Genomic DNA, 26,227 nt, shown 5'->3' on the forward strand with positions numbered 1-26,227 from the left:
TTCTTTTTGATACTTTATTTCATTCCTCTTGTTCAAGATAAAGTATGTTACAGCTGGAATTTTCGGATCGCTGGTTCATCAAGCATAGCCAGCGCAAACAATTCTTTCAACATTTACCTTAACCCTGATGACAGAAATGCACTCCATATGTAGATTTCACCATCAATTTTCATACCACATATCCTTGCAGCTAGTGTTATTTGTTAGCACAGATTTTGTTCTATCACTTGGATTGGACTTGTCAACATAACGGTCCTGAATTTGCAATGGGTGTGAGGGAGTATACTTCAGACCACCCTTTGGTGTATGCGGAAATCCCAAAGTGGCAGTCTGTCAATGACGCACCCGCCCCCCCAAGCCAGTACAGAGAAATCTTGTAAATCATTGATACTGACAAACGTCGGCTCTGAGTACGCTGTTAAATTCTGCACTAAATGTTACACCCAAAGGGATTATGCGTAACTGAGGTTTTACCAGCATATTGGCTACTAAATAAGTGTTAGGGGCCTGGAAAATTAATTTTAAGCAATGTGAAATTTTTCCATTAATAAAAATTAAAATTTAAGATACTTTTCAAAATGTAAGATTGTGCATTGTATTTAGGTTTGCCTGCTCCCCCATGTGAGAACCCAAATCTTTTGCTCTCAAAATTCTAATTTTTTGCTCTCAAAATTCTAATTTTTTAAAAAAGTTAAAAAGGGCTTACTCATTTCCTTGTTCGCAGTGTGAGACTTCTGCCTCTTGATTGGCTGCTTAGACAGCCTGTTGACATCAACACTTAATAGATCCACATTAAGTTCTGTTGAATTGAGTTCAAGCTCAGAAAACCCAAAGTTCTCAACATAGGGATTGCAAGATCCCTGTGCAGAGCATACTTTGGGTCCAGCAGCGAATGCCTTTGTTTGGCCCGGAATTTGCAGCCAGCAGCAAATGTCCCTATAGTTTGCAAGGAGCGATCTGATGGGTAGAATGGCTGGTTTCTATACTTTAGCATTCCAAGAAGCAACTGAATTCAACTGCACTTTCCAGAACTAAAGATGCTGTCCAATCAAATTACAACAGTTTAAAAAAATAAATACTGATGAGATTCATTTTTTTGTTTTTGTTTCCCTTGAGGTAATGGTATTGTGTAAGCCCATAATTTCTAATGGGGGCTTAAACAAATTGCTCCTTCCCTCTCCAACCCCATCCCCCTTTTCAGTGCTTAATCTTGTCATAGCTAAAATTTTCTTTATATTAAGCTTAATACAAAATGGTGAAAAATTGAATAGGCCTAGTCTATCACAATCTCGTTTAAAGCTAAAACTTGTGAAGCATAAGTAGAATACTGCGGATGCTGGAATCTAATAAAATATCAGTTTGTTCCATTTTTTAAAAACCCTTGAAACAGCCAACACTGGTATCATCAGCAGGGGTCCTTGCCTAACTTAGGGAGCTGACCCAACAAGAATTTAAAACCCAAAGGTGATTCAGCATGAACTTCCTTTGGAATATCTCATATTAGTAGCCACTTGAAAAAATATGAATTTGATTTTAAGTGTCTTCATGCTCAAACTTTAACTGAGTTAAACAGTAAAGCCACAGACCGGTACTGCTATATTGATGACGTGGGGTATTCACGCAAGTTTAGTGAAGTAATTTCAGCTCCTGATTATCTGCATTTACTCTTAACTGCTGCACTGTTTCACTGCAATTATATTGTGAATACACCCTTAAAGTGCAAGAATACAAATTTCTACTGTGCTGTGAAATCTGTACCAAGAATTAGTATTAAAAATAGTCATAAATGGCTTCTGTCCTAACATCTCTTCCAATTAGGAGAAAAATTTGCCTCCTTGCTGATATCATTCAGGATATTTTGTTACACCTTTTTTAGAATTCAAATTTAGTTCCAAGTCCATATGAAGAAAATTAGTTTTACAAACAAAAACGTCAAATATTTAACAATAAATATATACACATGTAGTGTTCTCTTACTTGGGTTAAAATACTTAGTCTGGTGCTTAGTACAGGTTTACACAGGATTTGAACAGCTTGTATTGCTACAATAAGGAATTAGTAAAAACCTTATGATCAATTTTCCCACAGTATTGATGATAGTCTGTGGCCTCGTTCATTGTGCATTTAAAAAAAAAAGTCAATCTAGAAATTGAAACATGAATGTTTTAAACAAACGAGTCATGAATTCCTGAGTGATGTAATTTTTGTACAAACCCATTAAGTTAATGGTTTAGAAGTCACATTTATGGTTTTCGTCTAATGAGCATCCTCATCCTCTTCATGTCTACGCACTGGATGGAATTTTCCAGTAGGGTCTGGAATGTACCATTTATCCCAAATATCACTGTAAGAGGAGGTACGACCCCAGGGTTTGAATCGTCCATTCCAATGCAGCAACTTGGCAGCTTTAATAAAATGCGATGAGTATCTGGTGCCAGCATTGGACCCTGCAGAACAAAATTCATATATTAGTGGAATCAACAATCTCTCTGGAAAAATAAATACATTGTGATACAGTAACCTTAACTATATTGATTACGATGGACTGCAATCAAATCCACTTAAAATTTGAATGTAGAAAACCATTTCCTAGAGTCAAGTCCAAAGTTCCCCAAAACAATTCAGTGACTTATTTTAATTAACATAAAAAAAACACTAGTTCCTGTACAATTTGTGTAGTGAAAACGGCAAAGCATCTCGCCTAATTAAGATTTTTCTGTTGATCCTTAGTTTATACAATTTTTATTTAAAAGTTAAGATTGCATTCACTAATCCATTTAATAAAAACACTTCCACTATAAGATCTCCCTATACCATGCATCCACCAGACGATTGGTCAATAAGATGGTCATCTAACCTGCACCCCAGGCCTCTTGTCAATACGATACTTGGTCTGGCAAATGATTTAGTACACGAGTGTTTTACTTGGTTGGCAACTACAGTTAAACTTGCACCTCATCAGTCTGACAATATATTGGAATTACAGCACCATGCCCATTGTAGCAAGTTTTAATAAAACATGTAAAGCGAGACATTGTAAGGAAGTGTAATATGTATGTTGAGTTAGGAGTTCAGCACTTGGGCATAAAGGTCTGGACAAAATTAATTCATAATGTCAAGTCTGAGTAAAGATGCAATAGATAAAAGGTGTGTGAAGTGGAAGAATCGGTATTTGGAGCAGGAGCTTTTCCAGAGTGTGTAACATTCCATCTTGTGCCGATTATCTTTGTTACACAAGTGCTAGCATGAAACTGACTTCTTGCATCAAATCACCCAAGGTAGATTTGACAGTGATATACCATGCTTGTACCAGACAAATTGTTGGACAGTATTCAGTATTCATCAGTCTTAATCATTTATATGCTGCCCCTTGGCAACAATATGCAAAGACATGGTGTCAGGCTCCAATGACATTCAGCTCTTCCTCTTCTAACACTTCTTGACCCCGCCAATGTCTGCTGTCATTATCTGACATACAGCCTTGATGAACTGCAATTTCCTCCAGTTAAACATTGGGAAGACCAAAGCCATCATCTTCAGGCCCCACCACAAACAAGTTCTATGGTGCCACTAATTCTGTTCCCATCTCTAGCCACTATCTTGGGTTGAAACCATGGTATCCTATTTGATCCCAAGCTGAGTTTCTACCCTATATCCTTTCCATCACAAATACCGTCCACTTCCACCTCTTTTAAATGGTCTTCATATTTAATATAGAAATTGTATAATGTAGGGAATATACTTGTATTTTTCTTGTCCTTTGCAACTTTGTTACAGTTTATCACTAATTACAAATTAATTGGGCTGTGGTTGTGCTACCTCATGAACTGCAGTTTGTATAATGTCAAAGCCTTGAAAAACATAAACCACATATGAACAACTGTCCTGAACAAATACATGACAGTTTTGGAATCTCTTGGTATAACACAAGAGACCATTAGGAAAAATGAAAGCATTTGGAATTGGATGCAACCTTTTGACAAGGGTAGGGAATTGGTTAGGAGGTAGGAGACAAAGTACGGATAATGGGTATGTACTCCCAATTGTCAGGATGTGACTCGTGTGTCCCTCGGATCTGTACTGCAGCCTCAGCTTTTCACTATATAAATGACTCATGAAGGAATATAGAGCCATATATCCAAGTTTGCTGACGACACTAGTGTTAGGTGGCTCAGTAAGTAGTGTAGATGGAAGCAGAAAGTTGCAAAGGGACATTGATAGATTAAGTGAGTGGGCAAAACTTTGGCAGTTGGAGTTCAACGTGGGGAAGTGCAAGGTCATCACTGCACTTTGGAACCAAGACAGATCAGAGTATTTTCTAAAAGTTAGCAGTGGACAAGCAGATAGATTTAGGAGTCCACGTACAGAAATCACTAAAACCTAGTGAGCAGGTACAAAAGATAATTAAAAGGGCTAATGGATTGTTAGTATAAAGGGCAGAAGTTATGCTACAGTTGTATAAAGCTCTAGTTATACTGCATCTGGAGTACTGTGTTCAGTTATTTCCTATAATCAATCCTCCACTCACATGCACATGGTCCCTTTTTTAAAATACAAATACTACTTAAAAGCAATATCATTTGCAAGCAGCCTTTACATGAAAACTTATGACATCTAACGTTATCTTTCTGCCTCCATTGTCAGCTGCAAGGCTGTTCTGCAAGTTATACAAGAGCTGAAATGTTCTTGAGCTTAATGTCAGCAAAACCAAAATGATTCTTTCCGAACAGTATTTGCAAACATTACCACTTGGACAAGATTTCTTTAATTTCTCTAATCAGGTGATAAAATAAACACGAGCGGTCCGTATATAGGCGCTCAGCTATGACCCTGAACTAGGAGTAATGAAGTGAGACAGATTTTAACGGTTACATTTAAAAAAAATCATCCACAGGTCATCTTTGGTAGCAGATTATCAGGTTTTGTGCACAATCTTTGCTCAGTGCAATACTGTGATACATCACTTTGATTATCACAGAATGAATGAACATCACAGCTTCATAGAATACTGCCATATTTGTATACATGATATCTCTGGTGGCCCCAGCTGTGTTAAACAATTTTTTTAAAACTGAAAACTTACCAAGATGCCTCACATGCCACAATGGATCAATGGAAGAGTACTGTTTATAGAACACCAAGAGCATAGGTGGTGTTGTAACACTGCCGGCCAAAGCACCACCATACAAATTCTCCCTGTCAGAATAAAAGAAATGTGTCTATTAACTCCCGACTGCAGTGGGTGGAGAAGGAGGAAGTTTAGTGAAGTAATTAGCTCACGTACTATAAAATGATCCATGGTCTTCTATACACCACTACAAATAACACATTTAAAAGTTTATGCTTGAATTTATATTATTTCTTGCTTGAGAATTAATCTGTGACCACAGGGATGTGATGGTGGAAGAATGCCCCAAATTGATTCAATTAGCATAGTTCCACCAATATTAATATATTCCAAGATTTCAGTCAACTAGAATCCCCAGAATGAAAAAAATAAGGGTGGTGGGGGGGAAGCAGAATCGAGCTGTTTTCTTTGACTACAGCAGTGTGCACCATTAATCTTTTAAGAACTTTGAGCACTTGTGTGTAAACAAAAAATACAACTCACCTTCTTTATTGAGAGATTACTAATAAATGAGAAAAGCCTTTAGGTTCCTCTAATTCTAGTTTACAATATTAAGCAGTAAAGATTACATTTTCAAATACAAATTATGCAGCTTTAAGAGTAAAATACAAACTTCAGGATTCAAACTGCTAAGAATCTGGATATCCCTACTCATAGAATGCAAGAAACCCTATTCATTTAATATTGTTGCAGCAACATTACAGTATGAAATGCCCCAGTTCCCGCGTGAATTAGGTCAGAAGCAATGCTGCCTGTAAGATGCGCTTTGTTCTGCGTGGCCTGTTTCTTTTAATACATGGTTCCTTTAAATTTCTGCGCATGCGCAGTATTTACAATGTAAAAGCCGGTGAGCAGCAGGATAATGCCTTTTGAAAACAGACACTTGTACAATATGTAACTATTGTAAACTTACACCACATTGATTTCCATCCATTTTTCAAGCTGCTCTGTGATGTTCTGTTGCTTCCACTCTGTGAGGTTAGCTACAAAGACACCAGGATTGAAGGAGCATGTGCCCGCCTTCATACCAAGTTTTCTAATGGTATCCTTTTTATAATCAAGGAAGCCCAAATATGTGTTCTAGAAAACACAAAAAGAAAGTTAATGAAAAGTGATTTTTCTTAAAAATTACCATTTTAGTTACTGAGATACAAAGTGGTAGACAAAAATATTTTAAAAAAGTGTTCTGAATGGTTCATCTTTCCCTTGTGTCCCGGCCAACATTTATGCCTAAACCAACACCACTAAAACAAATGATCTGGTTATTTATCCCATTGCTATTTGCAGGACCTTGCTCTGCACAAATTGTCTGCCCACAAAGTATTTAATTTGCTGTGGTGTTTTGAGATACCCTGATGTAAAAAGTGCTGCATAAATTATCTGCTTTCTTTCTTGTATAAATTAATTACAATTGAAATTCTAATTAGAAGTAATGGCCCCAAGTTTCCACATGATTTGCTCCTGATTTTTAGGAGCAACTGGTGGAGAACGGATTATCTTAGAAATCGCAATTCTCCACATTTAAGTTTTCTGCAGTTCTCGTCATGTAGAACAGTTTCACTTTTGAACAGAATTTTTTTTTCAAAAGGGGGCGTGTCCGGCCACTGACGCCGGATTTGAAAGTTTCCACAGTGAAAACGTACTCCAAACTAACTTAGAATGGAGCAAGTGAAGATTTTTGTAGGCCTGAAAAAACCTTGTCTACACATTAAAAAATCAGGCGCAGGTTACAAATTAGGCGTCCGGAACGAGGTGGGGGAGAGGGGGGGGGGGGGGAAGGAAAGTCATTACATTATACAATAAATCCTTAGTTATACTTATACAAATATTATACAAGTAATTCCAACCTGAATAAAAATTTATAAGCAAAGAAAAGATTAAATAAACCATCTTCCTACCTGTGTGAAAGTGCTTCAGGCAGGGAGAAGGCTGCAGGAAGCCTCACAAGTTGAGGCAGCCGTTCCCGACAGCAGGGGGGGAGGCAGTAAGGAGGCAGCCGTTGCTGATGGCAGGGGGGGGGGGAGGAGGAGGCAGTGAGGGCCCGACCGACGGCAGCGGGGGGGGAGGCAGTGAGAAGGCTGCAGGAAGCCTCAGAAGTTGAGGCAGCCGTTCCCGACGGCAGGGGGCGGGGGGGGGGGGGGGAGGCACCCCTGCCGTCGGTCGGGCCCGTCGGGAAACGGCTGCCTCAACTTCTGAGGCTTCCTGCAGCCTTCTCACTGCTGCAAGAAGCCTCAGTGCTGATCATACAAGGGAAATGTGCTTTTATTAAAAAATGTTCAAAAAGTAAACAGCTACAAAGAACTACAAAAATGGCTGAGTGTCAACGTTTCCTTCACACTGCGCGTGCGCGAACGCTCCAACGCGCACGCGCAGGGTTGCCGGCACGAAAAAAACTCATTTAAATGGTACCCGCCCCCTCCTACTTACAAAATCGGCGCGAGTGGTAGGCTCCGCGCCAAGCTGACATCGAGCTGCAAAGCGCTTGAGGATAGCGCGTTTTTTTTCAGGCGCCGTTTTCGGCGCGAAAAACGGGTGCCCAGCTCGGAGGGGCGCCTGTTTTGCCGCGTGTGGAAACTTGGGGCCAATATATATGCATAATCAGCCAATTAATTGGAAGATACTTCATTTGAGGAAGGACAAATTTATAATTGTGACACAGAAATTTGAATTAGACTATGCATGATGTCTGAAGCATGACGAACATTTGAAGGCTGATGGACAGAATGCTGAAAACGTATGTAAATCTATATATAGAAGATAGATTATAGGGAGCATCTCTTTTTCACTATTGGCGGCCATGCCTTCAGCTGCCTGGATCCAAGCACTGAAATTCCCTCCTTATGCCTCTTCGCCTCTTTACCTCTCTCCCCTCCTTTAAGACGCTTCTGAAAACCGACTTCCTTCTTAATATCTGCTTATGTAGCTGTGTGTCAAATGTTGTTTAATAAAGCTCCTATGAAGTGCCTTAGAATGTTTTACTACATTAAAGGCGCTATATAAATAAAGATGTTATCTCTCATGTATGATAAAGTGCAGTTCTACATCATATTCAATATCATACTATGAGGGGAGAGGTGGAGTCTGGGAAGGTGAGAAGAGGATTCAGAACAATAAGTTTGAGAGGAGAGAAGAAGAAGCTAGGGCTGAAGATCACCATGATGGAACTTGGATGAGACATGCAGAGACCCATATAGTGATGGAAACTCCCCTGTACAGAAAATGAAGGTTTTGTATCACACACAATGTGAGAATAATCCTCTGGAACAAAAGTAGATCAGACTTATAGTTCTCACATCGTGTGTGATACAAAATATATTCTGAACACATTACTATAACAGCACATCATTTATATGTTTCCTCCCATTTCTCCACATTTGTCCCTTTCTATCCTGAAATCATTGGCTCCTTGCTGGGGTACAACTCACAGCACACTCGGGTATCTCAGAGAAATGGCTATTCTTCATGTATGAGCTTAGACTGAGTGCCGGCATGCTATTTCATTGTGAATAACAACTGAGCCCAGTCCTTTCCTCACCCAATGTGCATGTTTGCATGCTTCCAGCAGAGTACTTGATAGCATTCAGGAGCAGGTATTATGGCTGATTTTCCCCTCCTTAACTTAGTAGTGCTGAGATCAATGTATTAACCCACCTTTGTCCTAGCTAACAGCGAATAATTTACAGACTAAGGATTGAACCTGCTAAACATTTCAAGGAACCTCATTTGCATATTTATTATGAACCTACCCTGTTTTTCAAATTATGGGATCACTTTTAATTTGGATGAAAGTGGGGAAAATGAATGACACATTATAAATAAGGCCAAATATTAGGGTGGTTCTAATCTACTGAATAGAGAACAATCAAGCTCATTGTCCCACACCATTTCATTTTACCTTTTCATTGTGAATGTCTGACCTTCATTTTCTGTGTCCAGGTTGTGTTCAGGAACAGATCAAATCAGTGAAACAATATAATTCTGATCGACTTCAGTCACCTTCAATGCATCACATATCATTGCTCAATTTTCCCAATAGCAAATTCTGCACTGAACAATAAATACCTGACTTCCAGCACCTCTAATCATCACCTTGGAAGATACAGAATCACAATCTTCAGAAAACGCTGCAGCGTGGCCTGCCTTCAGTTCAGTGTCGTAAAGTTCACGGATGTCTCCTAATGAACCCAGTGCGAGAGAAGAAAAGTAAAACTTACATTTATATAGTGCTTTATTAGCTGAAAGGTCTCAAACTACTTCATGTAATTAATTAATTTTGGAATGCTGTGTCATCTATATAAGTAAACAATTACCAATATAGGACTGTGCAAGGATTTGTCATTAAGAATTAACTGTTGCTAATTACCACCATAAATTGATGGAAATACAGCTGCTGTAATTTCAATTGCCTTAAATAAATAAATGTAATGGCTGAAAATTAAAACCTTTTACAATATTTTAAACCAGAAATCCAGTGCACATTATTAGCCAGTTCACTTAATCATTAAAAAAATTTAATTCCTCTACTCAATGCTCCATATGTTCACATTTTTTTAAAGCTATATACAGATATTTACAATAGAAGCAAAACAAAAGATTACCTTGCACAATCACATCATCATCCAGGTAAATAGCTTTCTCCGTGCCAGAAATCAACATAGGTAGGTAAAACCTTGCAAAAGTCAACTAAAAACAACAATGATAAACAACTAATCAAGATATGAGCTTCATTGTTTGATTCTAATTCAATTAGTAAAAAAATCTGAATTTACCAAAATGCTATACTGGCAAGCATGTTGAGTACATGATGAAATGTTATCTTTTACAGTTAATCTTGTCAGAAATTATAGAGGTAATTTTATCTTCGTACTGATTATATGCAGAATTTATTATCTTTCTCATCAAGACAGTGAGATGGAAGACATGAAAAAAATGGGTGGGGAAACATGAACCAGATCTTCAAAGGGCCAGTTATACTACAGGTGCCACTCAAAGACTAGTATCCATATGGAGTGACAGTGTCAGCATGCTTGAATGCTGGTCCTGTGCTGCTGGAGTAGACAGCTGTAGACTATTTGACTTGGACTGCAAGTACACAACTACACACACGTAAAATAACTCCTATCAAAAGTAGTATAGACCAAGCTGACTAATTATTTTAAAAGTGGGGGGGGGAAGAAAGAGGGGGTTCAACAAATAGCTATTTGAGAATAGGACCAGTGGTTATAGACCAAGTGAATCAAATACCTAAAGGAATACAATGGTTCTTGCACTGTGGGAATGGGAGAATATTATCTGGAGGACAGCAAACAAGGGATCATTGTATCATATCTGCACACTCTTCCCTTCAACAAGGTTACACATGCCTGGGCATTATCACTTTATTTGGCAAGGTCAGTAGCATTATAGGACTCAGACATGAGTTGGCAACAGAACAGATGGTCACATTATTTACAACTCAACAGCACAGTTGCACATCAGTGAGTTACTGCAATTGTAACCCTAATCCTGCATCATTACTTTTGAATAACTAGTAGCAGTGTGTGAGAAATTGAGGTTTTGCCAGATTGGCCATGGTTCAGAGGCTCTTAATACTCATTAGGTTCAATATCCAGAAGCTGTGGTTTATTCTGCAGACGTGTTTTACCAGCGTTCATGCTCCACTGTTTTACACTGGAGTCAAGAGGATTTACAGAGTGCAAACAAGGACTGAATCATAGAGAAATGAGAATGGATAGATAGATAGCATTTGCTTTGCTGGATTACCTTTGGGGATCAGTGAACCTTATTTATAACTTTCCTTTAGAAGATTAAATGGGTGGTGTAGAGAAAGTCCCAGGTTTGATCCCCGGTTTGTTCAGAGTTGGCTGATCTCAGCAAGTGTTGCCGTATGGAATCTATTATTTAGCTCTGCGTCTGGTATAAGGAAGGGAAAATAGTTGCACTTCTCACTCCTGACTATTATTCAGCAATTCCTGCAGAAAGTGCATTTGTTTGGATATCAGGCGAGGTCTGGATCAGGCTGAACTATTATACACCCTGCGATCCATTACCTTAGAACACTTGGGTCGTGTGCCCAGCACCAGTGGAGCAGTACCCCCACAAGGGGTTTTTGAAGGAGAGGGGAGGGGAAAGTTGATAGTGAAAATTGGTGAGTTCAGAAAGTTCTGCATAAAAAAAATCATTGCTTTGGGATCAAACAATATTCATCCATTCTCACACCTCCATTCAGCTACTCGCTGATTGAACCAGGCAGAGGCTGGTGACACCATCCAAATATGATGGGTCACTGTTGATTATGCATGGTAGATCCTTATTGCCTATTTTCTTACCAACAGGCAAGAGCAACAGAGGTTTTAAATGGCTTCTTATAACACCTATTTCACGTTTATACTAGTCACACACCTTTGCCTCAGACTGAGTCACTGAGGTGCTGAAATCTGATTTTAAAAAACAGTTTTTTGCGTCCATGTGTACTGCTGGGATAGAGGCAAGAGAAATGAATCAGGCAGTATAGCAACTGGGCTTGAATCCCATTGCTATTCCTTCAGCATGTACATGTATTAGTTAAAACTTTCTGCTAAGCAGAAAGGTTTAGTGTGTTGGTAAAGGATGCTTCATCCTCATTTTTACTCTGTATTAATAGAATATTTTGATTAGGGACAAACCTGAATTTGTGAGAACACTGCATATGCGGCTTTTGAGGGGTTGTTACTCTGCAGGATTATTTCTCTTCAGCTTTCATCAAAATCCCAGTCAGCATCTGCCAAACGAACACCAATTCCCCTCTCGCATCTAGATCTGCTTGTAATCTATTTTTCTTATCTGTTTCCACTGGCGGGAGGGTCAGTAACCAGAGGACACAGATTTAAGGTAATTGGCAAAAGAACCAGAGTGGAGATGAGGTGAATTTTTTCCTTTTTATATGCAGCGATTGGTTATGTTTTTGAATGCATTGTTTGAAGGGTGGTGGAAGCAGATTCAACAGTGACTTTCAAAATGGAGCTGGATATTTATTTGTAAAGGAAACATTTTCAGGGATATGGGGTAAGAGCAGGGGAGTGGGACCAATTGAATAGCTCTTTCAAAGAGCCGGCACAGGCACAATGGGTGAAATAGCCTCCTTCTGTGCTGTATCATTCTATATTTAATATATAAACACACACACACAAACAAAGCAGTTACTCACTGGCTTTATGTCAGTTGAATCACCCTCAACTGGGACTTTGCCTTTCAAAATATGAGGATCAAATTCAAGAAGTTTATACTTGATATACATCAGTTCTTGCTTCTGAAGCCAGGATCTTAAACCAAATGGAAAGATGAATTACAATTGTTTAATTCTGGTCTCATATTAAACACAGTACAAACATAAACAAGGTTTGAATTTTTTTTTGCAAAAATTAACAATAAACACAAGTTTACCTTAAATGACCAATGGTGTCATTTGTAGTAACTATATAAAAGACCACATTTGACCTGGTGTTACTATATATACTGTTCATAGCTGCTATTACGCCTCCAAGTCGCTCCTCTACAGCTGGGATTAGAATTGGAATCTCTTCACCAGTTCTCTCTCCTGCAACCCTCTGAAAGGCACCTGGCTGTACTCCATCAAATCTTGATTCTACAATGTGAAACATGAAGAATAGGGGGAAGCAATTTACTAACTGGCAGGGTGTGGGTAATGCTTTAAACTTCTTTAATGTTAGCTGACAGAGAGAAAAAAGGGATCGCTCTAGTCTCTCAGCGACGAGATTGTGATTCCTACAATAACTGGATATTTACAAACATAATCCAGTCAGTTTTATTCCTTTAAAAAACACTAGGAACTCGACAATATGTCCTATGTACATTTGATTGTACTTATTCATGGTTTTAATTTTCTGTTGATTTAAAATGAAATAACTTATTAATAAATAGCTATCAAATCAAACAGAGCTCTTCATGTATGTTAGATCTGGACATTCAAATGATGTTCAACAAATAAGTAACAATATTCCTGTAATAATCAAATGAATGCAAACATTTTTTCTCTTTGTTGTATTAGCTGGGCAACCAGTACTTTACTGTCTGAAAAAAAAATCTAATATGAACGAAAGCTCATTCACTGCAACATTAACAATTTGTCAGTGTGTAAGATACTAAAAACTAAAATCAGTATGTGCTACCATTTAACAACAGTTAAAATGAACTAATATGAGTCTTTTAACTATTGACAGTTTAACACAAATACTTTCTCACATTATATTAACATACAAGTCAGTGAGTGGTGATTATAAGATCACAGAAGAGACAACATCACCTCTAGAATGTGTCTACCGTTACACTGATCAAATGACATTAGGCCTTTATACATCTCTTTCCATCTTTTGCACTGAATCATTCTTCCATTTACAACATTCATTTCTTATTCATAAATGGGACATTGATTTTAGTTGTAAAAATGCAACGTGGCAGATATAGCCTCTGTAAAGCAGAACCCCAATGATACAAGATAGTTACTCTAGTAGTGTTATAAAGAAGTATTGACGCATAAAAGACTTAGTGCTGTGAATGTGCTGGAACACAGAATATCGTTAAATGTTGCTACTTACCTGAATTTTCCTTGCTCAAAAGGTCATGTACATTAATTAGATTATGATGTACAACTATCAAAAACACTATTGCAACAAGCAGGATTAGCAGGATATGAACTGGAAAAGAAAAAAGAATTAAATTAAAAGAATAAATCTAAATTTCACTTCATCTTTCACCTGCACTAATTTCCCCTTTGCTTCTACAGGACTTGTGCTGCGGTATAGTCCCATGTGTACCAGCAGCTCCCCAGCATTTCATTCAAGTGGCCATTTTTCATGGGTGATTCTAGACAGTGTCAACAGGCTTTTCAACCGTGACATAATCATAGCCAAACTTAATCCGACTCTCCCCGACATTCCTACCATGCTGACACTCCAGAAATAGGAGCTCTCTCAAATAATGTCTCACCATTGCCAAGCAGAGCTGAACCCAATGATATCACCCCCACAATATGATGACTAACTCATAACAGACTAGGCAGTGAACAGAAAGACATGGGACTTTTCTATTTGTACATTCCGTTAATGCACCATTTGATGTGTTTACTCACTAGGCACTGGGAGTGGGGGCTCCAATTCACCTTTTTATAAAAGTTTGTTTATATATTTAGTAATAGCGACTCTTGTGTACCTTTTCTGAACGACATTTTGATGTTCTGCTACAACAGTAGTTCATAGCCTTCAGATCTGGAGAATGAAGCAAATATTTTTTCATATTCTTCATCAGTAAGTATGAGCACCTAGTCCACATTTTCATTTGAAAGTCAAATTACACAACAAAACTATTGAAGCAATCTCATTTTCATTCAGAGATCACAATTTGATCTCTCACTCACTTTGTTTGTCTAGCTATTTGACTTGCTGATCGACTATTGCTACTCCATTTGAGGCACATGTCCAGAAACTTCATATGCAAGACACAAATGATCAAATATGGGAAATAAGAATTCATTGCCTGCTATGTTCCACTAGATGATCGATCTTGCAAACTATATTCTTGAGACTAGCCTACCTCCAGCAAAGCCAATTCTTAAACATTGCAGAAAATTTGAAACAAAACAGAAAATGTTGGGAATACTCATCAAGTCAATCAGTATTCTGTGGAGAGAATAGATAACTTGTCTGCTCGCTCCATATAATACTGATTGACCTGGAGAATGTTTTCAGCAATTTCTATTTTGATTTCAGATTTCTGCAGTTTTCTCCTTTTTCCCTAGAAAATTTGAATTGTGTTTTTTATACGGAATGCTTCCAATCACTACTGATTATATTTTGATTACATTATCTCTAGTGTCCACAATCTACACAGCCATTTTACTGCACAAACCATTTACATTCAATATTCACTCATTATGAGCCTTTATGTAACATGATTGAATGGTACTCGCATGTACAATTAGACAATAAAACACGAGCTCCCTGATACCAGCATGCCCCTGCTCTACCCCCACCCACCCACACACATTTAGGAAACACATTAACTAACAGAAGAACAAAATAGGTAAAGGACCTAAAAGTAGTGGAGAGAAAATTGTTACAACAGCGAGAGCGCAAAAATGCCAATAGAGCAAAATTTTTAAAACCACAAGACTCAGTGGAGAACATAAAAACAGCAGAGTAAGAATGCTCCAGGAAAGATCTATAGCAGAGCGAGACAGGAAAAGAATTTCAGGGCCGAAAAAAGTGAAATAGGGGAAAGAATATATTACAGGTACTCAAGTAAAGAAAAAGATGAAAATGTGCCAGTGAATCACAGAACTCCTAATGTAAATTCCTGGATTCTTTTACTTCAATCTGGTTCAGTAAAATTACTGAGTCGAATACCTCTTGTGCTTTGAACAAAGCAGTCTTTATTACCGGCCAGTAAGACCTATCAGACAGAAGATATACTCTCTGGATAGAGCGTACACACTCCCTACGGATAGGTGAAGTTACATCGTAAAGCGTTAACAGTTATACAGTTTTGAAATCAGATAACAAAATACAAATGGATTGACAGTCTAACTCAGCCACTCATTAGTCAATCTATATGAGATGTTCTTCTTGAAAGCTCAAGTATTGCCTCCAAATGTTTCAATCTAATGGTGTGACTATTTACTGAGACCTTGCAATTCTGCAGATGTATTTCATGTTACAATTATATATTATTGGCAGGATTAGTGACTTGAAACCTTGAGACAGACTGTTAGCTAAGCTGATGTTGCACTTTTTGCAATCTGACATTCTCCCAGCTATTCTTCCATGGCTTATACATTTTCATATATCCCGTTTACTTTACTGTCCTTAATTCCATATATTCCGTTCAGATATCCACACTGACCCCCAGTACTACAAAACCTCAGGACCCCAATTAAATACACTATTGTCAAGCCTCCAAGACCAACCTTATAGTGCTGCCCAAACACCTAAGCAACCCATGTTGCAAATCCTCAGGACATCAACTGCAGTACTTTCAGAACAACCCATGCAGTACTGCAGTCCTCTCGAAGCCTCTACCAAACTACAGGATAAGGATCCCCCACCCCATTCTTCCAAATCCCAGGACCACTTATGACAGTGCTATATAAACCAAGGACCCCCTTCCCAGTCCACCTAAACCCATAAGATCTGTCTCCCTCCCCATGCTGCTAAACACCAAGGAACTACCTACTACATTGTTGTGTATCTTGGGCTTTACAACTGGCAAGATATATAAAAATTGAGTACAGAGCTAAAGTTACACATATATAAGCTGAAGGAATATATATATATATATAAAAAGTCACTGATTTACACTTTTCACAGAAAAATGGATGGAATCACTAAATTCAATCCTCAAAACACCAAGCATGGGTTCTGGTAGTACTGCGGTGAATTTCCTGGGGATTTGCAGCATGGGATGCTTTAAGGTTTTGCCAGCATTGAAAGGTTGGTCTTGGCTGTAACCAAATTGGCCGCTATGTTTACCTAGTTGTCAGCTATGGCTCAGTGATAGCACTCCCACCTCTGAGTCAGCCAATCATGGGTTCAAGCCCCATTCTATAGACTTGAGCACAAGATCTTCAGTGCAGTACTTGGAGGTGCCATCTTTCAGATGAGATGTTAAACTGAGATTCTGTCTACCCCTCAGGAGGACTTTAAAGAACCCATGGCAATATTTGATGAAAAACAGGGAGCTCTCCTGGTGTCCATTTATCTCTCATCCATCATCATTAAAATATATATTATTTGTACATTTATCTTATTGCTATTTGTGGTTACTTTGCTGTGCACATATTGGCTGCTATGCTTCACTACATTACAAAAGTGTTTTTTTTTGTTGCTGAGGTTGTTCCCAAAATTTGCTTTAAGTAAAATTCTGAAGTAATGCTTCCACTGTATGTATGGAATTGCTCTCACCAACCAGCCCGAGGCAAGTTATTTTTACAGCTACAGCATGTTATATGTTGTATGCGTTTCCCTCCAATATTCATGTTTTCTTATTCTGTTTTCATTCAACATCTGATTGTTTGTGGCTCATTAGTATAAACCACAATCATTATAGCAGAGCGCATTGTCTGTCTCACTATGAGCATTGCCACGGGAGTTGTGCATACATCACTACAGCAAGATTTATGCTTTGTGAGGAATGCACGCATTAATTAAATTACAAGATGATTTTAACTCATTTTTCAAAATGTTCTGGAGTTATAAACTCTAACATGAGAAAATGTGTAGTCAACTTGAAAAGTTACATTTGAAAATGAAATAAAAGGTAAAGTTTCAGTTTTATGAATGCCAAATCTGTTTTTTTTTTGCTGAGGTCGTTCCCAAAATTTGCTTTAAGTAAAATTCTGAAGTAATGCTTCCACTGCATGTATGGAATTGTTCTCACCAACTAGCTTAGGGCAAGTTATTTTTACTGCTACAGCATGTTATATCTGTATGCGTATCCCTCTAATATTCATGGTTTCTTATTCGGTTTTTATTCAACATCTGATTATTTGTGATTGCAGTTCTTTCTTGCCTCAATCACCAACTCTTAATCTATACATATAAAAAATATACATTTTGATTTATGATTAATTTCCAATTGGTAGGAAAGCAATTAATAGGAAGCAACATACCATAATCAAAACACTCCCAAATTTTAATATTTGATCTCCAGATTCTGTCTAAATAGTACTAGAAAAAGAAACAAGTTTTACTTTCAGTAAGTTTTATCTTCCAAAATAAGTTGCATTTTTTGGAACTATTGTTTCTCAACCCTGCCACAAGTTGCATTCTGTATTTTGGATTCAGAATCTCAAATTGCTAGGCAATCCCATCATTCATTTTATGCAATCATAGTGATTGTATCTGCCTCAGCTATTGATAAACTTGTTGGCAAAAACAGATGCTGCTCCGGAGAAGGACTAAGGCTTCAGAAGCCATACGAATGGCATATACTCTTACGAAAAGATGTGGGTACATAATAGCACATATATATATATATATATATATATACACACACATATACGTACACACATAAACTCTCACTCTCAGCATGCTTTGAATGTCGTCAATCTAGTCCCATGTTATTTACAGTAACATTGTAGTAGGTTACAACAATAATCCACTTGTTTACAAGGAGAAAACATTCAAACTTTTCTGCGGAGGTGGAGTGCAAGCAGTTGTCTTTAATTAAACGAGCATTCCACAAAAGAAACTTGCTCGATGCTCGGACCCCTTCCTGCCCCACTCCAAAGAATGCCAAATTAACTCACATAGCTGACAACAGCCCAGCACTTAGAAGTGACATTTCGGGTGCATAATGTCCTTTATGATGCAAACTGCCAACCCAACGTAATTATTTTAAATACTTTTCAGGTTGGAAAAAACATCACATTTCATTTACACACTCTTGATGACAGCACAAATCCACTACTAAAACTCCCTTGACTAGCCTGCTGTCACAGCACTAACTTTTAAACATACTTTCCTCAGACAGCCAATAGTGAACAATGGAAAACGTCATTTTAGGCTATTTTGGGGAGGAAAACACATATACATATACTGAGTACCCGAAGGAAAGTGCGAGACTGCACGCGTTTACTGTTCATTTGAAAGGGGGATAAATATCTATTTGATGAAAATGAGTGGCTGCAGAAGGAGATTTCGGACAGAACCTAAATCAATGAAGTCGGGATACTAATAGCAAACACTTTAAATAAGATGCGTTGAGAAACTTTACCTCTATCACTCAAAGCCACGAAGTTTAAGTTAACAGCCGCCAACTGCCAACTCAACACAACGGGAGAGAGCAGGCTGGCCTTTTCCAATCTAGCCGTCCGACTCACTGCCTGAATCATTCTAAAAACACAACGAAGTATCACTGCCAATTGATCAGGCGCGAGGAGTTGCTGATTGTTATATTTTCTTTTTTTTTAAAACAGTGCCGATTCTGTGCCGGCATTTGTCGGGCAGGCCTGTCGGTTGCTAAGGCGAGGGGGCCTGCGGTAAGTGATTGCGGATCCTGAAGGCGGCGGAGGCGCAGCTTGTGGAAGCACAGAGAGCGAAGAGCTGAACCAAAGTGGAAGGTCGCTGGGGTCAGGAGCCTACCGGCAGCTTTGGAAGATGTTTTCTTACCTAAAGTCGTTTCCCACCCATCTGGTAAGCAGGGGTAGGCGCGCTGTGGGCCCGGGCTGCAGATGGGCCTTGGCAGATGCTGAACTTCTGCCACACTTCCAGCTCGAAACAGAAGGTATTGTTTTGTTGTTGGGAGCACGGTACCATAGTGGTGATGTTACTGCACTAGTAATTTTGTGATCTGGAGGCGTCCCACGGCTGCTGGGGAATTTAAATTTATTTAATTAAAGAAATCTGGTAATAAGAACATGGAGTAGGCCATATGACCCCTCGAACCTGCTCCATGGTAATGATGACCATAAAACTGTTAAATTGTCGTTAAAAATTCACCTGGTTCAATCTGCCATCCTTCACCCGATCTGGCCTACATGTGACTCCAGACCTACAATGTGGTTGACTCTCAACTTCCCTCTGAAATGGCCTAAGCAAGCCACTCGGTGGATGCATTGGTCATCATTTTCCAATATTCTATAGACTCTGGATCAGTTCCTATGGACTTTAGGGTAGCTAATGTAACCCCACTTTTTTTAAAAAAGGAGGGAGAAAACAAGGAATTATAGACCAGTTAGCCTGACATCAGTAGTGGGGAAATTGTTGGAATCAATTATTAAAGATGTAATAACAGCGCATTTGGAAAGCAGTGACAGGATCGGTCCAAGTCAGCATGGATTTATGAAAGGGAAATCATGCTTGACAAATCTTCTAGAATTATTTGAGGATGTAACTGGTAGAGTGGACAAGGGAGAACCAGTGGATGTGGTGTATTTGGACTTTCAAAAGCCTTTTTAAAAAGTCCCACACAAGAGATTAGTGGGCAAAATTAAAGCACATGGTATTGGGGGTAATATATTGATGTGGATAGAGAGCTGGTTGGCAGACAGGAAGCAAAGAGTAGGAATAAACAGGTCCTTTTCAGAAAGACAGGCAGTGACGAGTGGGGTACCGCAAGGTTCAGTGCTGGGACCCCAGCTATTTAGAATATACGTTAATGATTTAGATGAAGGAATTGAATGTAATATCTCCAAGTTTGCAGATGACACTAAGATGGGTGGCAGTGTGAGCTGTGAGGAGGATGCTAAGAGGCTGCAGAGTAACTTGGACAGGTTAGGTGAGTGGGCAAATGCATGACAGATGCAATATAAAAGTAGATAAATGTGAGATTGTCCACTTTGGTGGCAAAAACAAGACGGCAGAATATTATCTGAATGGTGACAGATTAGGAAAAGGAGAGGTGCAACGAGACCTGGGTGTCATGGTACATCAATCATTGAAAGTTGGCATGCAGGTACAGCAGATGGTGAAGAAGGTAAATGGCATGTTGGCCTTCATAGCGAGAGGATTTGAGTATAGGAGCAGTGAGGTCTCACTGCAGTTGTACAGGGCCTTGATGAGGCCACACCTTGAATATTGTGTACAGTTTTGGTCTCCTAATCTAAGGAAGGACATTCTTGCTATTGAGGGAGTGCAAAGGTTCACCAGACTGATTCCCGGGATGGCAGAACTGACATATATGAAAAAAGACTGGATCGACTAGGCTTATATTCACTAGAATTTAGAAGAATGAGAGGGGATCTCATAGAAGCATATAAAAGTCTGACGGGATGGGACAGGTTAGATGCAGGAAGAATGTTCCCGATGTTGGGGAAGTCCAGAACCAGGGGTCACAGTCTAAGGATAAGGGGTAAGCCGTTTAGAAACATAGAAAATAGGTGCAGGAGCAGGCCATTCAGCCCTTCTAGCCTGCACCGCCATTCAATGAGTTCATGGCTGAACATGAAACTTTAGTACCCCATTCCTGCTTTCTCGCCATACCCCTTGATCCCCCGAGTAGTAAGGACTACATCTAACTCCCTTTTGAATATATTTAGTGAATTGGCCTCAACTACTTTCTGTGGTAGAGAATTCCACAGGTTCACCACTCTCTGGGTGAAGAAGTTTCTCCTCATCTCGGTCCTAAATGGCTTACCCCTTATCCTCAGACTGTGACCCCTGGTTCTGGACTTCCCCAACATTGGGAACATTCTTCCTGCATCTAACCTGTCTAAACCCGTCAGATTTTTAAACGTTTCTATGAGATCCCCTCTCATTCTTCTGAACTCCAGTGAATACAAGCCCAGTTGATCCAGTCTTTCTTGCTAGGTCAGTCCCACCATCCCGGGAATCAGTCTGGTGAATCTTCGCTGCACTCCCTCAATAGCAAGAATGTCCTTCCTCAAGTTAGGAGACCAAAACTGTACACAATACTCCAGGTGTGGCCTCACCAAGGCCCTGTACAACTGTAGCAACACCTCCCTGCCCCTGTACTCAAATCCCCTCGCTATGAAGGCCAACATGCCATTTGCTTTCTTAACCGCCTGCTGTACCTGCATGCCAACCTTCAATGACTGATGTACCATGACACCCAGGTCTGGTTGCACCTTCCCTATTCCTAATCTGTCACCATTCAGATAATAGTCTGTCTCTCTGTTTTTACCACCAAAGTGGATAACCTCACATTTATCCACATTATACTTCATCTGCCATGCATTTGCCCACTCACCTAACCTATCCAAGTCACTCTGCAGCCTAATAGCATCCTCCTCGCAGCTCACACTGCCACCCAACTTAGTGTCATCCGCAAATTTGGAGATACTACATTTAATCCCCTCGTCTAAATCATTAATGTACAATGTAAACAGCTGGGGCCCCAGCACAGAACCTTGCGGTACCCCACTAGTCACCGCCTGCCATTCTGAAAAGTACCGAGATGTGGAGAAACTTCATCACTCAAGAGAATTGTGAACCTGTGGAATTCTCTACCACAGAAAGTTGTTGAGTCCAGTTTGTTAGATATATTCAAAAGGGAGTTAGATGTGGCCCTTACGGCTAAAGGGATCAAGGGGTATGGAGAGAAAGCAGGAATGGGGTACTGAAGTTGTAAAAATGATCAGCCATGATATTGAATGGTGGTGCAGGCTCGAAGGACCGAATGGCCTATTCCTGCACCTATTTTTCTATGTTCCCACATGGACTACAGTCTTCAAGAAGGCAGCACATCACTACCTTCTCAAGGGGAATTATGATGGGCAATAAATGCTGGCCTTGTCAGTGATGCTCACAGCCCATGAATGAATTAAAAAAAAAATTTGCAGCTTGTTCCAAGTAATGTAGTTGTGGCAATTTAGAGAGGGGTTTGAGGTTTAGCTGGTGATTAAAGCTTTAAACCTTATAGATGCATTAGATAAGGCCATGAGGGAGGAAGAGATATAATATGCAGATAGGAGGAGGCTCATGTGGCACATAAACACTGGCATAGAGCAATTGGGCCAAATGGCCTGTTTCTGTGCTGTAAATTCTATATAAATTCAAGCCTTCTAATAGTTTGAAAGTGTTGTCACTATGGAAAGGCCCATCAGCATTGAACATACAGGTTAATGGTTAGTGTGGAGACCCTCCTCTAACTGGTTAGGATGATGTGATGACTGTGCTGTACCACTAACGTGTTGTAATACAGATTGGGCGGTGCAGCCAATCTGAACTGCGCAGAATATGCCTCCCCATAAGTGAGGAATGGAAAATGGCCCATGGTTTTATCTCTGACAGATATATGAAAAAGGATGGGTAAAGACCATCTGGTTCAGTCCATCCAGGACACCAGCGGATGAGCTGAGGCAGGGGCAGAGACAGGCAATATTAGAGGTAGAAATAAGCGGTTTTAGTTATGCTGCGGATATGTGGCCAGAAGCTCATTTCAGGGTCAAATATGACACCTACAGTCTAGTTCAGCTTCAGACAGATGGAGTTGGTGGCTAGGGAACACAGTTGGTGTACAATTATGCACCATGTCCTGGATGGACTGAACCAGATGGTCTTTACCCATCCTTGCTAGAAAGTGCTGTGCATTCTGGAAATTAACAGTGGATTCACTTACAGGGCAGGTTGCAGATTAAAAACCCCAGGTTTGTTTTAAAGTCAATTAACCAGTTGGAGACAATAATGGCCTGTAATTTGTGATCAACGGCGAAGCAAAGGCGTTTGCTGCTGGCCCTGAAGTAAGCTTTGCACAAAGATCTCGCAATCTCTGGCGAGAATTTTGGGTTTTCCAACGCGTAATTGAAATCAACGTAAGGTAATGGGAATTCCCAACGAAGAGTGCTGTAATGTCAACAAGTGGTATAAGCAGCCAGTCAAAACACAGAATTCTCACAAAACAGCAAACTAGGAAATGGGTAAGCTCCTTTGATACTAACTTTAAAAAAAAAGTTAGAACAAAACAAAGATTGGGGTACTCATGTGGGGAAGAGGCAAACCTGAAATAAAGATGAACAAACTTAAAAAAATTCACGAGAGATTTCACTGATTGCCGGCACTGTTAGTTGGGGCACAGTGCAGCCTGTGGAGGATGAACAAACCGCAACTTTGGAATTTCCGTGTTGGCTGCACATGCGCTAAATGCTGAAGTTTCAAAGGCAGAATGACGGCGAACACTGCCAGTCATCAGGACGGTAGATTCCAGGTCTATCTGTTCTTGAAGAAAGGGAGCTGATGGAGCATTTTTAAGATTGCTTCAGTTTTTTTTTTAAAAAGCAGACTGCACTTATAAAGTGTAAATTCTCCTAATTGTAAGAAACTGTACATGTAGCTTTGAGCTGTTCAGTTGTTTTAACTTGTCCACTCTCTACTGCAGCTCTTGAGAAAGTAAAAGACAGGTTCGAATCAAGTGGGAAGAATGGCCCATTCAGATGTGATAGGCAAATTTATTCAATGATTAAGTGTGGCTGAAATATAAGCTAAGCTTTACAGTAAGCATTTGATGCACAGGATTTCTAACATATATGCATATGCAAAGGATGACCAGCATTCCAAATCTAAGGTATGGCCCTTCAACATTGCAATAGAAGAAAATACTTCAGTTTAAGGAAGTGAAATTGCAGTTAAAAAGAACTTAGATTTATTAAGCGCCTTTCATGACCTCCGGACAGCCCAAAGCAAGTGTAGTCACTAGTAATGTAGTGAAACGCGGCAAGGTCCTACAAACAGCAATGAGATAATCATCATCATCATCTATTTTTGGTAGTGTTGGTTGAAGGATAAATATTGACCAAGACATAATTGCTGTTGAAGTACATAGACCTGTAACTATAATGGCAGATGATTATGCAACAAATGCTATTAAGCATTCAAAACCTTAATTCTAATTTGAAATGTCTGTATTCCATAGGTGTTACAATCTTTTTATTCAATAAAATCTATTTATATTACCATTTAATTTTAAGGAGCTAGAACAGAGGGCCTGTGCAAAATAAGGTGTGGACAGTGATTCATCTATTCGGACACAACTCTTGTGTGAGAGTACATTTTAGATTTTTTTTAAAAATGGTGTTACTGTAGACCAGGGGTCCACGAGAAGATTTCAACGGGCTCGGGATTAACAAAAAAAATCAGATTAAAAAAAAAAATACACCATCACGTAAAGGTGAGATTGAGTTGAGCAAACTGGCTCCCCCTCCCCTCCCAAACATCTGTGCAAGGAGCCGAGGCATCTGCTCGCTGAGAAGGGAGAGATACTGCGGTGACTGAGCACAGATACCCCGGCTCGAGCTCTCCGTCCTCTGCTCTCCTCTCAGCAAGTAGGCGCATGCATGTAGGTCGGTTCCGTTTCAGATTTGATTTTTTGGGGTACTAATTTTGTTGTTCGCGTGTTTGCGATTGTCAATCAAATGAAGAAGGGGAAAGGAGGTAAGCGGCAGCTGCAAGGGTCGTACAGGGGCAGAAAGCTATGTGAACATTAGGAAACTATTAGGATTGACACGTTTTCAGCAAAACTGAATCAATTTACAAACTCATTTAATTCTGCAGTATCTAATTTTTCTCTCCTGCTGTCTTACTGTAGTATAGTTACAAGAGTGCTGACTGCACTTTGGTGCCAAAACTCATTCTTCACCTGTGAGCCAATACCTTGCCTGTTAGCAATCTTGCTCTACCAAGGAGGATATCACACCCAATGTTGGCCTCCAGTTAGGACTTCAACCTTCCAGGATTATCCTGGAGTCACCAGGAGGAATAAAACATTAATCTGGACACTACTGTGAGCAATTTGGGAGAAAAATATTACTGGCCTTGGTTTCTTTTTCATTGTACACTTGTTTTAGTTGTTAATATTGGGGGAGGCTGTTTGACACAGCAGAGAACCGGGACTGGCTGATGTGCCAGGAACAATTGGTGAGGGAGTCGGGGGTTGTGCGGGGAAAGAGGGAGACTGGTGGTCAGGTGATTGGGGCTCGTATGGAGGGAAAGAGGGAGTGGGGACTGATGCTTTCTGCAGTGCCAGGATAGCAGCAGGAGCAGTAATGTGGTGAGTGCAAGTGGTGCTGAGAACACATTTATACAGAAAAAATACTTGTGTTGTGTTACAGGGGGTCCATGGAATTTTTAGAAAGCGGGAGGGGGACTTCTGAAGCAAAAAGGTTGAGAAACCCTACTGTAGACCAGTAAACCATTGCTCTAAAAATAGTTTAGGTTACTAACTTGAGCATGCCTTTTTGGGCTTTGATCAAGTAATATTTGGCATCCTGATCTGTACTGATATATAATTGTGTTTTGTGTGGTGAGAACATGAGAAGTGTGGCCATTTTGCCCAATAAAGTCAAACACCACTAATTTAGTATAAGCAGTTTTGTTTTTGCTATTATGGTTAGAGATACTTATTAATGTGCTTAGTATCTGCTGAGAACAGAACATTCGCAGTGTGATCTAATTTGTGTAAATCTGACCACCATAGCAGAAGTTATGTTTAATTTTAATAGATTGTGTAATTTTTTGTAATAGTGCTAAATGGATGATTGAAATAACTAAATGCACATTTTTAAACTAAGTTAAGCTGAGTTGGAAAAAAAATCAACTATAATATCAGTAAGTCAGAATAAAATATACAATATTCTGTGGCATTTGTTTTTAA

The 26,227-nt window shown here is 39.5% G+C and overlaps 2 protein-coding genes across 3 annotated transcripts in view; one reads left to right on the forward strand and one right to left on the reverse strand.

Moving 5' to 3' along the window:
* Positions 1–19,066, reverse strand: glt8d1 (glycosyltransferase 8 domain containing 1). 2 transcript variants are annotated; one of them, XM_070895441.1, is made up of 10 exons: positions 18,896–19,066; positions 14,336–14,391; positions 13,723–13,821; positions 12,551–12,752; positions 12,315–12,429; positions 9,727–9,811; positions 9,191–9,303; positions 6,042–6,208; positions 5,084–5,196; positions 1–2,447 (listed from the first exon to the last, which is right to left on the reverse strand). In XM_070895441.1, the coding sequence occupies exons 2-10, from the start codon at positions 14,349–14,351 to the stop codon at positions 2,257–2,259; spliced, it is 1,101 nt and encodes a 366-aa protein (XP_070751542.1). In that variant the 5' UTR covers positions 14,352–14,391; positions 18,896–19,066; the 3' UTR covers positions 1–2,256. The 2 variants fall into 2 exon arrangements, with proteins under 2 accessions (XP_070751542.1, XP_070751543.1); XM_070895442.1 differs by lacking the exon at positions 18,896–19,066 and adding an exon at positions 15,529–16,036.
* Positions 18,841–26,227, forward strand: part of spcs1 (signal peptidase complex subunit 1) — an 11,980-nt gene continuing 4,593 nt past the window's right edge. The window contains exon 1 of the mRNA XM_070895443.1: positions 18,841–19,314. Within this exon, the coding sequence (XP_070751544.1) occupies positions 19,279–19,314 (36 nt within the window). The 5' untranslated portion in view covers positions 18,841–19,278. The remainder of the gene's footprint in view (positions 19,315–26,227) is intronic.

Source organism: Pristiophorus japonicus, chromosome 12 (genome assembly GCF_044704955.1).
Source record: "Pristiophorus japonicus isolate sPriJap1 chromosome 12, sPriJap1.hap1, whole genome shotgun sequence".
NCBI classification, from domain to species: domain Eukaryota; kingdom Metazoa; phylum Chordata; class Chondrichthyes; family Pristiophoridae; genus Pristiophorus; species Pristiophorus japonicus.

Bases quoted from the DNA above. Each gene is read 5' to 3' on its own strand.
- glt8d1 (XM_070895441.1), bottom strand. The intron at 9,304-9,726 runs GTAATCTTTTGT...TGGGTTCATTAG, and splicing joins TGATGATGTGATTGTGCAAG to GAGACATCCGTGAACTTTAC. The intron at 5,197-6,041 runs GTAAGTTTACAA...TTATTCTGACAG, and splicing joins TGGATGGAAATCAATGTGGT to GGAGAATTTGTATGGTGGTG.